At 39.9% G+C, this 18,091-nt stretch overlaps 1 protein-coding gene across 1 annotated transcript; it reads left to right on the top strand.

Annotated features, from left to right (window-relative positions):
- Positions 1-1,779: 1,779 nt before the first annotated feature.
- Positions 1,780-17,082, top strand: SLC35E1 (solute carrier family 35 member E1). Its single transcript, XM_026670924.2, has 6 exons — positions 1,780-2,280; positions 4,692-4,762; positions 5,026-5,163; positions 6,539-6,664; positions 10,564-10,809; positions 12,862-17,082. Exons 1-6 carry the CDS (start codon positions 1,866-1,868, stop codon positions 13,099-13,101), a joined length of 1,236 nt encoding a protein of 411 aa, XP_026526709.1. The 5' UTR covers positions 1,780-1,865; the 3' UTR covers positions 13,102-17,082.
- The last annotated feature ends 1,009 nt before the right edge of the window (positions 17,083-18,091 follow it).

The following is an 18,091-nucleotide window of genomic DNA, read 5'->3' as shown; positions in this document are numbered from 1 at the left end:
GACCTGAACCCACAAGGGTAACATCAGCACTATTTAAACTTTTTTTTTAAATTAAAAATAGGATGCTTCACAAATAGCTGCACCTAATTCATTGCAGCAAAAGAAAAATGGGCACTATAGCAAAGTAAAATTAAGTAAATTCAGAAAGGGTTAGCCTGCAAACTGAAACTTTTAAGGCATCTTGAGGACTTCAGGATCTTCGCCAAGTCATCATTTGCTGGACTATCCCACTCCCCACTCAACTCCAGGTAGTATGGGAAAGAAAAGAAGGGGCAAGCATGAGTCATAGGCTTATTGTAATTAGGCTTTTATGTTTGAGAACACTGTCAAACGCTTAAAGGTGTAATTCAACATATTGAATTGTATTGCTATGGGAAACGCATTTCACAGGCCCGGTCTACTCTGACAGAAACATGAAATATTTGTGCAAAACATTTGAAAATATTTTGACATCTAAACTGTAAATGTGAGTATTATGACTTTGATACGAAGAATTTTGTTTGAGGATGGAACAAGACACTCAAGAAATTTTGAATTTTATTCTGCAGAATCCAGCAAATTTGGAATATTCCTTGTGAGGCCCTTTTATGCTGAGTTTAAACAGAATCACTTTTTTCTGCTTTGTGCAAATCCTAGTGGAATCCTCAATACCAGATGTCCATAATTTCATGTTTTGGATTTTATTTTGTGAGATCTGCTTCAATGGTTGTGTACATTACTGGAGGGTAAGCGATGCTTTGTTGTCTACAAGAGTAAGCACCAGCAGCTAACATAACATCTGAGTAGAAATGATGCTGAGGTGAGCATAGTCAGCCCGTTACAGTATCTCATTTTAGAGATACTGTACTTTAGTTCCCAGAACAAGTACTGGGAAGCACTGAGATTGACACTTTGTGATTGCATCTGTGCAGCGCCTGATGGCACGTAGAAATAACAGGTAGTCCTCAACTTACATCCACAAATGAGCCCAAAATTCATGATGCTAAGTGAGTGAGTTTTGCCCCATTTTACGTTTTTTTCTTGCTGCATTTGTTAAATGAATCACTGCAGTTGTTAAACATGGTTAAGTGAATCTGGTTACCCCATCAAGTTAGCTTGTCAGAAGGTTTCGACAGGAGCACATGACCCCAGGACAACTGCAACCATCATATAAGCGAGTCAGTTGTCGAGCATCCAAATATAAATCGCGTGACCATGGGGGGATGCTGCAATGGTCATGTCATGAGTGTGAAAAATGGTCAAGTCACTGCAGGCGTGAGTAAATGAGCAATGTGGGACTCCAGGCTAGGAAGAGAGAGGATTTGCGCCCTCTCAGTATGTTATTCTAGGGGAAAAACGAGAGCCTAATTTTATCAGTAGTATTACTTAACAGATTAACAGAGTTGGAAGGGACCTTGTAGGTCATCTAGTCCAAGACATACATACATACATATATATACATACAGATATATATACATACACACACGCGTCCAAGCAGGAGACCCTACATCATTTCTGGCAGATGGACAGTCCAGTCTCTTCTTGAAAGCTTCCAGTGATGAAGCTCCCACAATATAATAACCCCCTTAACCCTTTGGGAGCTAAAGCAGCGTAGTCGTTTCTCGCTCTTCCCTGCTCCCTCCCCCGGTGCCCCTCACCGTAAAGAAAGCGAAACGAGCCCGCTGCTCTTCTGTTGCCAGGACCGCTCGGTGAAAACTTCGCTTTCTTCTCCAATTGAACGTCGCCGTCTCCCCGGCTTCCGTCGCTATGGCACGCCGCTTCCGCCGGCTGTGCGGAAGTGACGCGTCCGAGGGCCGAAAAAAGGGCAAAGCGGCTCCGGCCCGGCTGCGGAGGCACCGGTGCAGCTCTTCTTCCCCAACCGGAGGATGGTGTCGTCGTCGCCGCCGTCGCCTCCACCTCCCGGCCTCCTCCTCCCCCCTCCCGTCCCCCCCTCGCCCGCCGGCCCTTCCGGCGCGCCCCCTCGCGGATCCACGGGGCTCTTTCGCGTGCCCGCGCTCTGCCTGGCATGGTACGCGCTGAGCGCCGGCGGGAATGTGGTGAACAAGGTGCTCCTGGGCGACTTCCCGCGACCCGTCACCGTCTCCCTCTGCCATGTGCTGGGCCTGGTGGCGCTCCTGCCGCCCTTGTTGCGGGCCTGGCGGGTGCCCGCCGCCAGCCCTGCCCAGCTGCCCCCTCGCGCCTACCCGCGCCTCATCCTCCCGCTGGCTTTTGGCAAGTATTTAGCCTCCGTCTCGGCCCACGTCTCCCTTTGGCGCGTCCCGGTTTCCTACGCTCACACCGGTATGATGGGGCGCGCGCGAGGGGGGGTGGGAGGAGGGGGGAAGGGGAGGGAGGGAGGCTCTGGCCCATGTGCAGAGTTGCTTTCAGGTTGAAAAGGAAACGCGCTGGGAGGAGGAGGAGGAGGGAGATGTCCTTCACTTTTGCCCTGCCCTTTTCTAGAAGTAGAGATGGTGAAACGTCGCCTGCGGATATGCTGGCAAGTGGGAATAACCGTTTTTTTCTTCCCCCGGGCCTGGTGGTTGAGTAACTGAGAAAAGAAGGAAGCACTTCTGCCGAATGTCCTTTATCTCTCAGAGGATACCATCTTGCGCATTGGTTGACCTAAGACAGCATCCCTAGTAGCATTTCTTCCCATTTTCTCCCCAGGAATAACCTTGTTGAGCTGAGAGAATGACTGGCCCAAAGTCACCAGTAAGCTGCTTCCTATGGCTGAGGGTGGGCTAGATAGAAGCTGGGTGTCTTTGGTGCCAGTCCCCACTCTAGGGCTACTAGTCACAAGGGGTAGCAGTGCATTGTGCTGTCTCCTGTTTATACCCCACAACTGTCTTGTGAGGTAAGCTGGGCTAAGAGGAAGTGATGGGCCCAATATTACCCAGTGAACATTTGTGACTAAGGATGAGTTGGAATCTGGGTTACAGGCAGTCCTCGACTTACGACCACACTTAAGCTCCAAATGTCTGTTGTTAAGTGAACGTTGCCCCATTTTACAACCTTTCTTGTTGCAGTTGTTAAGTGAATCACTGCAGTTGTTAAATTAGTAACGTGATTGTTAAGTTTAGGTGAACCTTTAGGTGAAGTTTAAGTGAATCTCACTTCCCCTATTGACTTTGCTTGTCAGAAGGTCACAAAAAAACTGACAACGTTACACTGCAAGCGTGACACTGCAACCGTTATAAATATGAAACCAGTTGCAAGTGTGACCATGGGGATGCTGCAATCATCATAAGTGTGAAAAATGGTCATAAGTCACTCTTTTCAGCACCATTGTAACGTCGAAAGGTCATTAAACTGTTGTAAGTCAAGGACTACTTGTATTTCTCTTCGTAGTTCAGTGCTAAACTATTTCACAAGTGGATGTGCAAAGAGCTAGAAGGGGGGATTTCTCTGTATGGAGGTATCAGCTTTCATTAGATTACCGGGCTGTCTCCATCTCTGTGTAGAATGTTGGCAGAACTTCAAGAGAATGAGGAAGAAAAAACATGTCTCAAGGGTATGGTATTGTTTTTTAAAAAGAACTTTTACTGCCAATAATCTGGTTCAGTCAGAATGCCTGATGGGACTTAAGAGGGAAGCAAAGGCAGGGAAAACTCAGGGTTGTGCTGTCTAATAATGAAATCCAGTGAACCATCTTCATTTGAAGATCTTCTGTCAGTATAAATAACGTGGGAGGAGTGAGGGGTATAATTCATTTCCCCCCATACAGTTTGTACAATATCACATTCTGCTCCAGGGAGATACTGGAGAAGCTGAGGGAATAAAAGGTTTTGTTCCTCAAGTAAATTTATTTTACCAACAAAGGATTCTCCCCAGAGAAATGTTCAGGCATATTTAAGTAATCTCAGAAATCCCATAGAGCCTTGATATCTCTATTTATCTTTATCCGTGCAGACTTATTGTGGAGGTAAAATAGAATATGTTTCAATATAGGTAGTCCTTGACTTATGACCACAATTGAGCCCAAAATTTCTGTTGCTAAGCGAGATAGTTATTAAGTGAGTTTTGCTCCATTTTACAACCTTTCTTGCCACAGTTGTTAAGTGAATCACTGCAGTGGTTAAGTTAGTAACACAGTTGTTAAGTGAATCTGGCGTCCTCATTGATTTCACTTGTCAGAAAGCCGCAAAAAGGCATGATCCTGTACACTGTAGCTGTCATAAATATGAGCTAGTTGCCAAGTATCTGAATTTTGATCATCTGACCCTGGAGATGCTGTAACAGTCATGTGAAAAATATACATACGTCACTTTTTTCAGTGCCCTTGTAACTTCAAATAGTCACTAAACCAACTGTTGTAAGTCGAGGTCTATCTGTATTTCACACTGCAAGCTTCTTGTAGTTGTTTAATTCTTGTTTATTTGCATATTAAAAATTGTGTTCAGGCAAGGTTTTTGTATCTTTTCTTTTTAGAAAAGCAGTCCTTGTTTTTTCAAAATGGCACGAGTAGTTAGCACGTAGTTTAGTTGTAAAGCAGGAAGTAGTATGGGAGAAAGTGTCAGTCTAGTAGTGTCACAGTATCACCATGGAAGCTTTTGCATACCCAAATGACAGTTGAACAATTATTTATACTACATTAAACAGTGTTGAGTAATATCTGCATGCAATATGTCAGTTTCTAAGTAGCTTTTATTTCACAGGCCTTGTTACCGGCCTCTCTTCTCACTTTAATTCTGTGTCTTTCCTCCTCTTTCCAGTTAAAGCAACAATGCCTATCTGGGTTGTTCTCCTGTCAAGAATCATCATGAAGGAAAAGCAGACAACCAAGGTAAGAAAAATAAAGAGTAGTCAGAGGGGTGAAGTATTTGATGCTTCTCTGCAGTTGTTCCATTGAAATGTTTATCTGGAAAAAGAAAACATTTGGAAAGAGAGTTTTGTGAAGCTTGCATAAACTTTCTATACCACCTGAACTTGGAAAACAGCTGATGTCCCATATAAGTAAGATGCTCAGAATTTCTGTGAAGTGAGATGGGCAGCAAACACATTTAATTAATTAATAAATAATAGTACTTTTTTCTTTTCTTCTGTCAGGTATATTTATCCCTCATCCCTATTATTGGTGGAGTCCTGCTGGCTACAGTTACAGAACTCTCATTTGATACTTGGGGGCTTATCAGTGCCCTGGCTGCAACTCTCTGCTTCTCACTTCAGAATATTTTCTCAAAGAAGGTACCCTGTGGTTATTTGTTTTAATATATATATTTGCATTGGGATACACATTTGCAAATATACTTGATATTTCTGCACTAACGATCATGCTGTTGATCTTTGTAACACACATGCAATATATTCACATTTCAAATCCATATCCTCTGATGCTGTCTAATGGTGTAGGAATATTTTTTTGGGTACACAAAGTCTAAGCTACAATTGTTAACCAATTTATAGATGGAAAACTGAAATGGAGAGTAGGGGAGGGTTTCCTTAAGTCAGCTGGTAGTTTATGTTCATAACATGCCATACCTCAAAAATCATGCCTTAACACGATGGCCTTATTCACACAGCATTATAAGAATATGGTTGAGTTCTCACAGCACATTGAACCTTAAACATCCAATTTTTTTAGTCTTAACATATAGCACAAATACACTAAGTAAGTTGGATTTTGTATGTTAGTTTATATGATGAATTTTCAGGCTTTTTAAGTGACTTAAAAGTTCAATGTATAATATAATTTCTTGAACAGCTTAAAGATATTGGTTTGGAAGGCTTTTTAAGATAGACACGCACAGAGTCACCCAATTAGTTTGTAGTTAGATGCTAGTATTGTCCAGATTTTTCAAATTTTATTATTTTATTGTTTAGTCGAGATTTTTCAACTTGGTGCCTCAGATTCAAAATAAGATCTCATTTATGTATAATACAAAAAAAAAAAAAAAAACAGCTGGAAAGTGTCTTCTAGTCTACCTTGCTGCTCAGGCAGGAGGCCCTATACCTCTCCGGAAAAATGGCTGTCCAATTCGTATTAAAAACCTCCAGTGATGAAGCTCCCACAACTTCTGGAGGCAAGCGGTTCCATTGGTTAATTGCTCTCACTGTCAGAAAATTTCTCCTTAGTTTTAGGCTGTATCTCTGCTTGATAAGTTTGCATCCATTGTTTCTTGCCCTATCATCAGGTATTTTGGTGATAGGTTGACCTCCTCTACTGTTGCAACCCCTTTAATATTGGAAAATTGCTATCATCATGTCATCTCTTGTCCTTCTCATCAGACTAGACACCCCAGTTCCCACAACTGTTCATCATCTGCTCTAGCTTTCAGTCCCCTTGTCATTTTTGTTGCTTTTCTCTGCATTCTTTCTACAGTCTCAACATTGCCCAACAGCTATGAAGGCTGGGAATTCTGAAAGCTGAGATGCAATTTATCTGTAGGTCATCAAATTAGAAAAAAATGGTTTAATCACTGCCACTGTGTTCAGTTGTACACAGGTAGCGAAATTATGTGTTTGAGATACAGCAGTTGCATTTCAGTTTACAGGAAGAAAAGCAATTAAAAGAAATGATTCCTTGAAGGAGAAGCTGTTTCTGAATTCTTTGTTCTTACAGGTTTTAAGAGATTCACGAATACACCATCTCCGTCTGTTGAACATCCTTGGGTGCCATGCTGTGTTTTTCATGATCCCAACATGGGTGCTGGTTGATCTATCCTCATTCCTGGTAGAAAATGACTTGGTAAGTGTTAACTAAGCCTGTAGAAAAAGGCCTTTGGCTTGAAGTACGCCCCTGGAGTGAGTTGTGGTCAAGAGGCTCCCATTGCTTTTTTTGTGGTATTTCTATCATGTTTCTCATTGCAGCTCTTCCATATTTTTGTCTTAATTGTTTAGAACTGATATTGAACCCAGATTTTGATCATCATGGAGGACTTTGAGCATATTAGCAATAAAACCACGAGAGCTCCAAAACTGAACTGAATGACAGGTTGACGGAATTCTTGAAATTTGTCGACGTTTTTTGAGCCTATGTTCTTCAATGGAGCTTGTGGTCTTCTGGTAGACAAGAAGAAGGGTACTTAGATGGAAGAGCTCAGCCCGTTGTAGACAATGAATAGTGTAGAGATGGAAAGATTCACAATAAGATGTTTGCTTTTAACTAAATAACTTTTTCAATTATTGAAATGTATACTTGTGTTGTACCTCATTTGGTATATTGTTAAATAGTGAAATCTGCATTAAAAAGTAAGCCATTGCTTGGAGAAAGAGAAGGAAAATGCAATCATATTGATGTTCCTATGGTCTCCTTTTTGGTGGCTTTTAATACCGTTGGTCATGCCAACCTGCTGGAACTATTGAAAAAGCTGAAAGTTAGTGTCACTGTTTTCAGTAATTCTGCTTCTTTTCACTTCAAGGCACTACCAGATAGTGTTATCAGAGACTGCTGCTCAACCCCTGGGATTGTCCTGCAGATCATGCAGAGTTTAATAATATTTAACATTTGTGTGAGGCTGCTGGGTTTGGAGCTAGTCACTGTCCGTATGCTGATGATACTCAGCTATACTTCTCCTTTCCTGCAAGCTCAGGATTGGATGCCTCCAGAGCTTCTGCAAGTCTCCGGGCTGTAAAGGATTGACTATGGGAGAACAAAGTGAAGCTGAAACCAGACAAGATGGAATTGTTGCTGATCCAGGGGCTGAACTTCAAGATTCAGGAGATAAGGCTATGCTGGATGGGGTTGTACTCTCCCTGAAGGTGCAGATTCAAGTCTGGGGGTCCTTCCTGGATCTGGAATGGACAGCCACATCACATCAGTGGCAAAGGGGCCTTTTATCAGCTTATTTGAAAAATAAATTGAGCCCCTTTCTGGAGATGGAGACCTGGTATTGGTGATCCAGATGCTGGTAACCTGAAAGGCTATTGCCATGTATGTATTGAGGGAAGCCCTTTGTGGACAGTATGGAAATTGCAACTGCTTAAAATGTGGCTAGAAAAGTGTTGCCATATCATCACTGTGCTGAAACATTTGCACTGCTTTCCAGTAGCTTTATAAACCAGTTCTAAGCACTCAGAGTCTCATAGCTTTGGATTGATTATGTGCCATCAAGTCATCGTGTACTCTTAGTGGCTGCAAAAATAGATTTTCTTTATGATGACCAGCTTAGGTCATTAACTAGGCACTTTTGCAGACCCTGCTAAAGGCAAAGCTAGTGTTAACACGAATAATCTTGCCTTTTTTGGTAGCAGGTTGTATAATAAATTGTTCCGGGAAGTGCCTTTATTGCTGTACTTTATGAGGGAGCTCAAAATGTATTTTTTGCTCATGCCTTTTGAGTTTTCAGCTTTTATGGATTTTATCATTGTATTAACTTTGATCAAGTGACAGGCTAGCCAATCTCAAGGGGTTTGCTGAAATTGAAGGACTGTTGAACTCTTTGAGGAAAGAAAAATCTAAATCTTATTAGTAAACAATTCCTTACCAAAATTATATTAATTTAAACTTGTCACTAAGTTATACTGTTTTTTAGCAAATATGTCCCCACTAAGGTATCTGCTGTTAAATTATAGTGTAGTTGCCTAGCAGGTAGGTGGCTAAGTAAATAAACTGTACCCAGTGTAGCTAGTAAGAATTTTTGACTATTGAATCCGAATAGTGCCATGTTGCCCATTCCAGTTTAGAAATTATTGCAAAAGCTTGATAACTTTTTCATCCTTTAAAATACCTTATAGAGTATCCATTTCTTTGCACTTAGAAATCTCAGCTACATCTGGTAAATTATGCACAGTATGCTAACAGGTTAAATAATTCTAAAAGAAAACTAGTTATTCAATAATAAAACTATATCTTTTTTCAACTTTTTTTGAAAGCTGGCTGGCCTTATTTCTCTTATATTAATAGCAGTCCTTGATTAAACAAGGTAATTGGGATCAGAACTTCTGTTGCTAAGTAACATGGTTATAAAGCATGTCACTTGACTGCTGCTTAGCAACAGAAATTCTGGCAGTCCCAGTTACAGTCATTAAGTGAATCATCACAGGTTGTGAAGTGTGAGATCTTCACATGGTCATCTTTTGTGACCCCCTGCTAGCTTCCTGATTGACTGGATAGGAAGCCAGGAAAATAGGTTGCAAATGGTGGTCAGGTGACCCTGGGGATGCAACATATAAAGACTGTTCATAACTGTCACTTGTTCAGCACCTTCATAACTTTGGTCACTGAACAATTGGTCATTAAATAAGTACCACCCGTAACAGACTAAGCAAGCAAGATTTCAGTATGTTATAGAAAAAAGTGTATTTAATTTGTTTTAATCGTATGAAAGCAAACCTTTCCCACAAGACTGTTTTAGTTTAATAGATTGACTTTCAAACTGATGATTCAATTGTCATGGCTCTTTCATTTATGCTCTTACTAAAAGATAATTTTTGAATGAAATGTTAAAAAATAGAGGATATATCAGAACTGAAAATTCTTTACTTGACAATAAATTAATTACAATGGTTATGGTGCATATAAATAGTAATAGCAATAGTACTTAGACTTATATACCGCTTCACAATGCTTTATATCCCCTCTAAGCAGTTTATAGAGTCACGATATTGCCCCCAATAATCTGGCTCCTCATTTTACCCACCTTGGAAGGATGGAAGGCTGAGTCAAGCTTGAGCCTGGTGGGATTTGAACTGTCAAATTGCAGGCAGCCAACAGTCAGCAGAAGTAGCTTGCAGTACTGCAACTCTAACCACTGCGCCACCGCAATTCTATCATAAAAATAGTTTTATGTCAACAACTGGTGAACTATATACTGTGACTTGGATTCACAGGCAAAAAAATGCTTTAACAACATGGGAAAATACTGGGAAAATTACATTTTATTTAAGGAGCTGCAGATGGTACATCATGTGCATGCCTACTCTAAAATATCTTTATGCCCTTGAAAGCAAAGCATATTATGCTTTAATGTTCATTATATATAGGCTCCTACTGCTCAAGTTCAGAATATTTTTTAAAAAAATGCTTTATGGGGAAAGTATTTGGATTTGTTATTTATTACTCATGTGCACTGCTTTTATAATCACATCATTCGTTATTCTGTTTTCTTTGCTGCTTTCAGTTTCATATCACTATGCAATATTGGAAGAAATATAAAATTTGGGGGGAAAACATTGACTTCAAAATAAAATTCACAGCCAATTCATGCTGCTCTTAAATTCTAAAATCCTAACATTCAGATATAATTATGCAATAATGCTATATTTATTTAAATGCTACTTTGTAATATTTTTATTGCTTACAGCCATTTAGGATTAAATATTATAGAAGTATCTTCATACGCTACTGAATTTAGATTGCACCTTTTTTTTGTTTTAAGCAAGGAGTATGAGAAACATGTTTCATATTCCAGCAGAATTGTGGCAATGGACTATACAGAAGAATGGCTGAATTTTCAATTGTCTGTCTGTCTTAATTTCAATTTATAAGACTTGCATTTCTAAAAGCAATGATTGGAATTGAAAGCTAGGAATCCTTGTGCTTAGTTAGAGAACTATTAAGTTACAACCAACCAATTACCACAACCGGTGGGTTGTAGCTGCTTCTGTTCCTTTTAAGTGATGTCTGACAGACTGTTTCTTCCACAGAGTTCAATGGCTCATTGGCCATGGACCATCCTTCTCTTGGCCATCAGCGGCTTCTGCAACTTTGCCCAGAATGTCATTGCCTTCAGCATCCTGAACCTTATCAGCCCTTTGAGTTATTCTGTTGCAAATGCCACAAAAAGAATCACAGTCATTAGTGTCTCCCTGATCATGCTTCGCAACCCTGTCACCTCCACCAATATTCTGGGCATGATGACTGCTATCCTGGGAGTGTTTTTGTACAACAAGGTATGTAGCCAATGGAAAACCTTCCTTTAACTTCAGGCCAAACAGTGAATGAAAAATGTATGTAGTTCAAGCATTCTCTGAGCCCTGATTGGAACTCAGGCTGGAATTCAACCATAATTGAGGTTTAACTTTTTAAATGGTGGGGCTAGCTCAGGGTTCATTTTCTGTTTCCTCAAAATGAATAGAATGAGTTTTGGTTACCTTTTGAGTTTCATTAATGACTTGAGAAAGGGGTATATGTCTGTATTTGTGGATTCTTATCTCCTGATTTCTCAATCACGTGAATGAAGTTGTACTTTAAATGTTGGCTGTATAAGGCTAGAGAGCCACAAATGGTCCATAGTTCTCTTTTTTTGTAGCTCCTCAACATATGGAGACCTTGGTATTCTCTGAACTGGGTTTTTTTGGCAGATATTTCATTACCAAACTAGGTGACATCATCACTGATAATGTTTACCTAATTTGGTAATGAAAGGCCCACAAGAAAGCAACCAAGCTCAGAGAGCACCAGAGACCCTACAATTCAGTCTTGAGCTACAAATATTCTCTTCTATCAGTCCTCAACATGGCCAAATTTCAATGGTGCAAAATCAACAACATGGTTCTCCACAGTTTTGGAATAGAAAACTAAACAGTGTATGCCTTAAACGTTTAGGAAGAAAACAGAAAAAAAGTTAATTCTGACAAATATTGTAAAGCAGTGATCCCCAACCTTTCTTATGCCGCGGCCCGGTATCCCCAACCTTTTTTATGGTGCGGCCCGGTACCGGCATTAGCTGGGTGCTGCCATCTTTTTTGATGAAAAGTGCTTCGGTGACCTCACCGAAGCACTTTTCATCAAAAGATGGCGGCATGCGCTTCGGTGAGCTTTTCCGGTAGAAATGGCTTTCTACCCGAAAAGCTCACGAGCGCTATGCCGCTTATCTTTTGATGAAAAGTGCTTCCGTGAGCTTTCTACCCGAAAGCTCACCGGAAGCACTTTTTCATCAAAAAGATGGCGGCGCCAGCAAGCCAGCGCCCGGTAGGACTTGTTCCACGGACCGGTACCGGTCCACGGACCGGTGGTTGGGGACCCCTGTTGTAAAGACAAACCAAAAGTTAGGTTGATTCCTCACAAGCTATAGTATAAAATATGCAACAATTTTAAATATGCAACAATTTTAAATACCATATAAAAATTACTCAAGACTAGCTAGCTATTGTTATGAAAGATGAGTATGATAAAATAATCAAATGAAATAGAGTTCCCCAGTCTTGAGAGTTGAAATGGCCTTTAACAGTCTAGGTAGGACATGATTACAGTTCTGCCCTCTTACCTGAGGTTGGTAGTTGATGCGAAGGGAGTGATATGTTGTTTCAAAATGCCACAAAGAAACTTTGACACTATATAAGCTGGATGTGAGAGTTTCCTTAGTGGCCTGTAATCTTAGCAGCCCACCACACTTAAACAAATCAGTATAATATAATATAACAAGTTACAGTTCAGTACAGACAGAAAAATGCAAAGAACTCTGTTTTCCTCTCAAAAATGACAGGGAAAAAAAATCCCACCTCTTGTCTGAGTGTGATATGGCCACATTCACTTTGCTTCACTGATCCCATCCAGCCAAAGTGGAATCAGTCTGGCTCATTCTTTTACAGGAATATTGATGACATCAGTTTATGATGTTATAGTGGGCAGGGACTTCGTGTGAGATTCTACAAGTCAAATGAACTGACCAATCAGGCTAGAGTTTATGTTTTGCCCTGTTGGGACATCTTATTTGCTCCAAGATTCCAAAGGCAATGTTGCTTCTCCTTTTGCCATAATGGAAGCCCACCATAGTGTCTGCCACATGGACTCCTTTCTCAATCCTCTACATTCTGAGGTGACTTCTTAATCCTATCAATCATCAATGGGAGCACTTAGTTGCTTTCTCATTAATAAATGGAAAGAGCAATTTAGCAGTTTCTCATTTAATATTTCTCAAGATAGTTAACGTATCCCTTGTCTTTAGGTTGTTTGTACTTCATTAGATACTCTGATTTCTGAGACTGATAATTATCTTACAGACCAAATACGATGCAAACCAGGAAGCAAAAAAGCAGCTCCTTCCTGTTACGACGGGAGATCTAACAAACCTGGATCGGCGCTGGAGTACCCCGGAAAAGCCTCAGAATGGACTTGCCTCCTTTGCACATCATGGAGATTTCCAGTATGGTAGCAGCAGAGGCAATGTCCTCGTAGATCACTTCCAGTATTCCCGGCAGAACTATCCAACATCGTACGGCTCCAGTCGCTATGATATTTAGCAAGGGCTTATTCATTGCTAAACAATGTGAACTTTTCACATGGCGTTTTCCCCTTCCACTTGTGTGACTGTTTAGTCTCAAGGAATAGCGGGGGTCTGTGCATATGTCCCAAGGTGGGATAAATGCTATAGAAGAGAGTACTGCATGCCAAGCAATACTTGCTAGTGGAAGAAACCACTGGGGTGGGTTTCATCAGGTAAAATTGGGCCATGCAAAAGCCCCAGTCTGTAGCCTCTGAGTCTCTGTGATCTCCAGATGCCCCTGAACATGTTGATTGTCCACGGTAGCACAAAAGGGGCCAGTTTTTCTTCTTTTCACTCCTGGTTGTAGATCTTTTTGAGTTGCATTCTGCCTTACTTTGCCATTTGTTTTCAGTTATTTTCAAAATGGAACAAAAACAACTCTTTTTCTCGGTCCCTCTTTTTTCTGGAAAAGAGGAGAAGGTTTGTTGTATTCTATAATGAGAGTAGCTTTGCTGCTCATCTACTGCCTTCATTTGCAGCATTACGAGAGGGATTGCCAAAAATGAAGAAGAATGGGGAACAGTTTCCCGTCTCTGGTGAAAGAATGAATGAGTTTATTCTTTAAAAAAAAATAATAATCATGTAATAGCAGGAGTTTGCTGCTAGCGCTATGTAGCAAATATGGCTCTGAAATCCTCCTTCTCTGGCTCCTGTTTTAATCATGGTCTCAAAGCCTTTTTTGTTTGTTTTTTCCCCCCTCATATAAAAAAGGAAAAGCAAAGAGATCCGTATAGCATATAATTTGCTCCATAGGACAAAGTTTCTTAATATCATGCAGCTTCAGGAATTATTTTCTGAGGGCTTTTTGCTCTTCTAGTTTACAAGGAGAATTAAAAAAAACAGTATGAGTATTGGTCTATCCTAATGTCAGATTTGGGCATAATTTATGTGCATTGTTCTGGATTGTTTATGTTGTCTCTTTGAAATAATCTTCATACTTTCTTTCCTGCTGTGGATGACATTTGCTTTTTGCCTCTTAAGAATTCTTCTCCTGGGTACTGAAACTGGAACAACTAGCTTTCTCCTGCGCCATGATTAGCTGAGATCTTCAGCAGAAGTCTCTGATATGTCCACTATGCTCTTGTGAATTTGTAATCATGTTTCTAGGTTGCCCAGGTAAGACAGAGGCCCTTAGCTTATACAAAAAAGCAACTCTTAGACAGGAGCCAAATACCTTGGCCTGTTTGTTTTTAAATTTGACTGGATTCTGCTGATAGTGGAAAAGCAAAATATGCTCACCCATTTTAGGGTGTCCATTTGATTATCTTAAAACTGCTGTCTCCTTGAGCAAAGGGAAGCTAAAGACATGTGAGTTCTCTAATCTGGGTGTAGAAAAGAAAATGCAGCTCTGGATGCATTTGTGCTGTACGCAATTGGAAAAGAAGATTTGCATTCTATAATAAGGCCCCTCATGAAGATTGCAATATGGGGAGGTTGCAGGGGCTGGTAAGATTAACTCTGACCTTGATCTGTTCCCAAAGGATTTCAAAAGGTCTCTAGGCCAAAAGGACATTATTTTCCTTCCAAGTTATTTAGGCTTCATCTCTTCTGCCTTCTTTCTAGAGCAGAAAGACAGGAATGTCTCTCTACCAACGTCCCTCTCTTTTCATAATACTAAAGCAATGAAAACAGATGGCAAACAGAATAAAGTGGGAAGGTGCTTTTCTTTTTAAGATGTGTGCTATAGAAGAACAAAACGAAACTTGGACTTAACATGAGCATGCCTGGCCACTAAATGGAAACAAAATGAAACTCATTTCTATGCAGTTTGAGCATGAGACCAGAGTCAAAAATGGGGGGGAGATAGATTTATAAAACAAAAATAGCTAATTCATTTTTGAGAAGAATATAAGGTCCCAAAATTTAAAAGTGGACGTTATTCTTACATATGTGAACTAACTTCCTCACCAAAAGTGTATTTGTCCAAAGAGAGTGAGTCTACTTTGTGGGATTTTTTTTTTTTATAAATCTATCATAAATAAAGATTTGATATGTCACCCAGTTTAGGACCAATAAAGAGAAGGTTCCTATGTTGCGATAATTCAGTTGGGAACATAAATCTGCCTTCTAGTATCGATTAAACATTCCAGTCTCATTGATGGTTTAACAATGCAAAGCTGATAATTTTTATTAAGAGGCTTGTTGAGGCATAGGTGATTGAATGAACTAGGTATGTCCAGAATACAATATAAAACAGCAAGAGCCAGTAATTTATAGCATATCTTCCCTTTGTGTCCTTTCACATAATCAGGTTGGACAGAGATTCATTTTCTCTTCCTTCTCCCTAGATTCTCTGAAGCAGTGAGAGACATTGGGAATCTTGTCTTAGTAACAGGATGCTGATTGTAATTAGTGTAGTCCTAATGTACTATTTTGGTTTTGAGCAGTTGTAGCCCAATTAGAGCCAAGAGAAGGGAGCAGCATGAGGTGTGACGTTGCCCTACATGTGATAAGAGCACATATATTAGATTCTGTTAAAAAAAGGTTCTCAGCAAATTTCACATAGAAGTGAAATTCAATATTTGGAGTATTGTATTTACTTTGAGCCTGCTTGATATACTAATTTTAGGTGTCTCATCGACTCCCATGTTTATTTGTCTTCAGAGGGGGTGATTGATAGGATAACAGTGCATGTATGTATGTGTGTATGCTCGGGGGAGGGGTGCAGCTGTATATATGTAATTGGAAGTCCTGGTGTGTACTTGGCTTTGAATGTGTTGTAAAATTTCTGTAATTCCCCCAAAGCAAAACGATCAACTAGAACAAAGAGCTAGCTTGTAAGAGTTGTAAAGATTGGCTTTTAGATCTAAGATTCAACAAGCAACTTAGTTTTGTAAATAAGTAAAATTTTGTCTCTCACTAAAGGGGACATTTTTGGTGCTTGGAAAATTCATGCTAAGGACTATTTACATATGTCCTTGCCATTTTTTTAATGCACATCCCTGGATAGCCAAATGAAGGTCTTGGATGATGGCTTCTGATACATGCAGAAGTCAAAGTGGACTGTCAAAATTTGTAAATACCAAAGGATACTAGAAAGTAGCAACGAGCAGGGTATGCCAGGTTCGCTCAGTCTGGTGTCTTCCAAATTTGTTAGATGTTACTTCATATAATCCCAGCCAATATGGCCAAATTCCAATGATAACTAGAAATTATGTGAATTGAAAACAAACAGATTGGAGAAAGCTATGCTATAGAGTTCAAGAATATTTGAATTTAGCAAAGGACAAATTCCTTAAAAGTTTTGAAGACTTCCTTTTCAATTACTTTTAGAATCGTAATGCAAAGAGTTACTAGGAGCATGAAGAACAACTAGAACTAGAGCAGAGTCAACATATCCTGGGCATGCCCTTTAGTATCTCTCTGGGGTATCTTTTTGCTGAAACATTTCCTTTGTTATGAACACAAGTGTTAGGTTTAAACTTCATATTACGCAGCATGGCAAGTTGATTGCTATTTTCTGTGTCTTAAAACATTTCTAAGCCTTCCCTGCCAAGGGAGGAACCTTTTCAAAAAGTTAGTCATTTATGAATTGTGGCAGCTTGGGAAAGGGCGCATGCAGCCTTCCTAAGCCAGCTTCCTTTTGACTCTGAATAATTTGGAAGTTTGTTCTTTTCAAACTGGCAAGATGGATCTGCCTATTTCCAAATAAATGTTTAGTTTGTGTAGTCGGTCACTTGCCTCTCAGAGGGGCAGTCTCAGTGGTTTGTATATGGCATTGACAATGTCTGAAAAAGGAATATTTAATTGAGTTGATAGGTGTGGATATAAATACTATAAATAAATGCAGTCACTCCTGTCCTAAGTAAGGTGAACTTTTTTCAGGTTTTATTTGTAGTGTACAGGAACCATGATTTTTTTAGTCTGCACATTTAAAAATTGGATAAAACAAAGTGTGTTGTAATTATGCTTTTTAAATTTGAATATGTAAATAAAGCTGAATTCTGCAAAGTTGAAACTTTCTTGGTTGGATTTATGTTGAAAATAACAGCATTTTTTCCTAAAGATTATTGGCAACTTCTTTCTCCTTTCCACCAGTACCAGGGCATATGAGCCAGGCAGAATTTCCACCATTAAAAATCCTGAATTGTAATAAGACTTATGGGTCTTCATTTCTGAAGCATGATGCCTGACTTCTTCAGATCATCCTATCATCACAGATTTTAATATATGTGAGTTATTGTGGCAAAAAAACCTGTGATAGATAAATAAACATTCGTTCAGTGTCTAGCCTGCTTTTCTTCAACTTCATAGTTTTTGCTTTTAAAGGAAGTAAGGCAATAGTTCTGCTAGCCCTTTAAAAAACTAACACATGATTTCTTAACATCCTGTATCTATTCCACTCCTGAATACAGGTAGTCGTCAACTTATAACCACAATTGAGCCTAATGTGTCTGTTGCTAAATGAGACAGTTAAGTGAATTCTGCCCCATTTTACAACCTTTCTTAGCTCAGCTGTTAAGTGAATCCCTGAAGTTATTAAGTTAGTAACACAGTTGTTAAGTGAATCTAGCTTCCCCATTGATTTCACGTCAGAAAGTTGCAAAAAAGTGATTGCATGACCCTGGTACACTGTAACCGGCATAAATTCATCAGTTGCCAAGCGTCCGAATTTTGATCATATGACCATGCAAATGCTGCAGTGATGTGTTAGTATGAAAAAAGTTGTAACTTTTTACAATCATTGAATGAACTGTTGTAAGTCGAGGACTACCTCTAATCATGTTTTTTCTCCTGTATTCTCTCTCTGCAGACCCACATTTATTCTTATTCTTCAGTTTGGGTACACTAGTCATTCCGTGGTGGCGCAGTGGTTAGAATGCAGTATTGCAGCCCACTGCCAGCAGTTCAATCCTGACCATTTCAAGGTTGACTCAAGCCTTCTACCCTTCTTGGTCATATTGTTGGGGGCAAGATCTGACCCTGTAAATTGCTTAGAGAGTACTGTAAAGCACTAAAGGTAGTCC

Source organism: Notechis scutatus, chromosome 1 (genome assembly GCF_049901735.1).
Source record: "Notechis scutatus isolate UNSWTSFEM ecotype Mainland chromosome 1, rNotScu1.2, whole genome shotgun sequence".
NCBI lineage: Eukaryota > Metazoa > Chordata > Lepidosauria > Squamata > Elapidae > Notechis > Notechis scutatus.
This window is presented reverse-complemented; position numbering and strand designations above follow the sequence as displayed.

Coding starts and splice junctions, on each gene's coding strand:
- SLC35E1 (XM_026670924.2), top strand. CDS start 1,866: ATGGTGTCGTCGTCGCCGCCGTCGCCTCCACCTCCCGGCCTCCTCCTC. Junction 4,763..5,025: donor AGGAAAAGCAGACAACCAAG/GTAAGAAAAATA, acceptor TTCTTCTGTCAG/GTATATTTATCCCTCATCCC. Junction 5,164..6,538: donor AGAATATTTTCTCAAAGAAG/GTACCCTGTGGT, acceptor TTGTTCTTACAG/GTTTTAAGAGATTCACGAAT.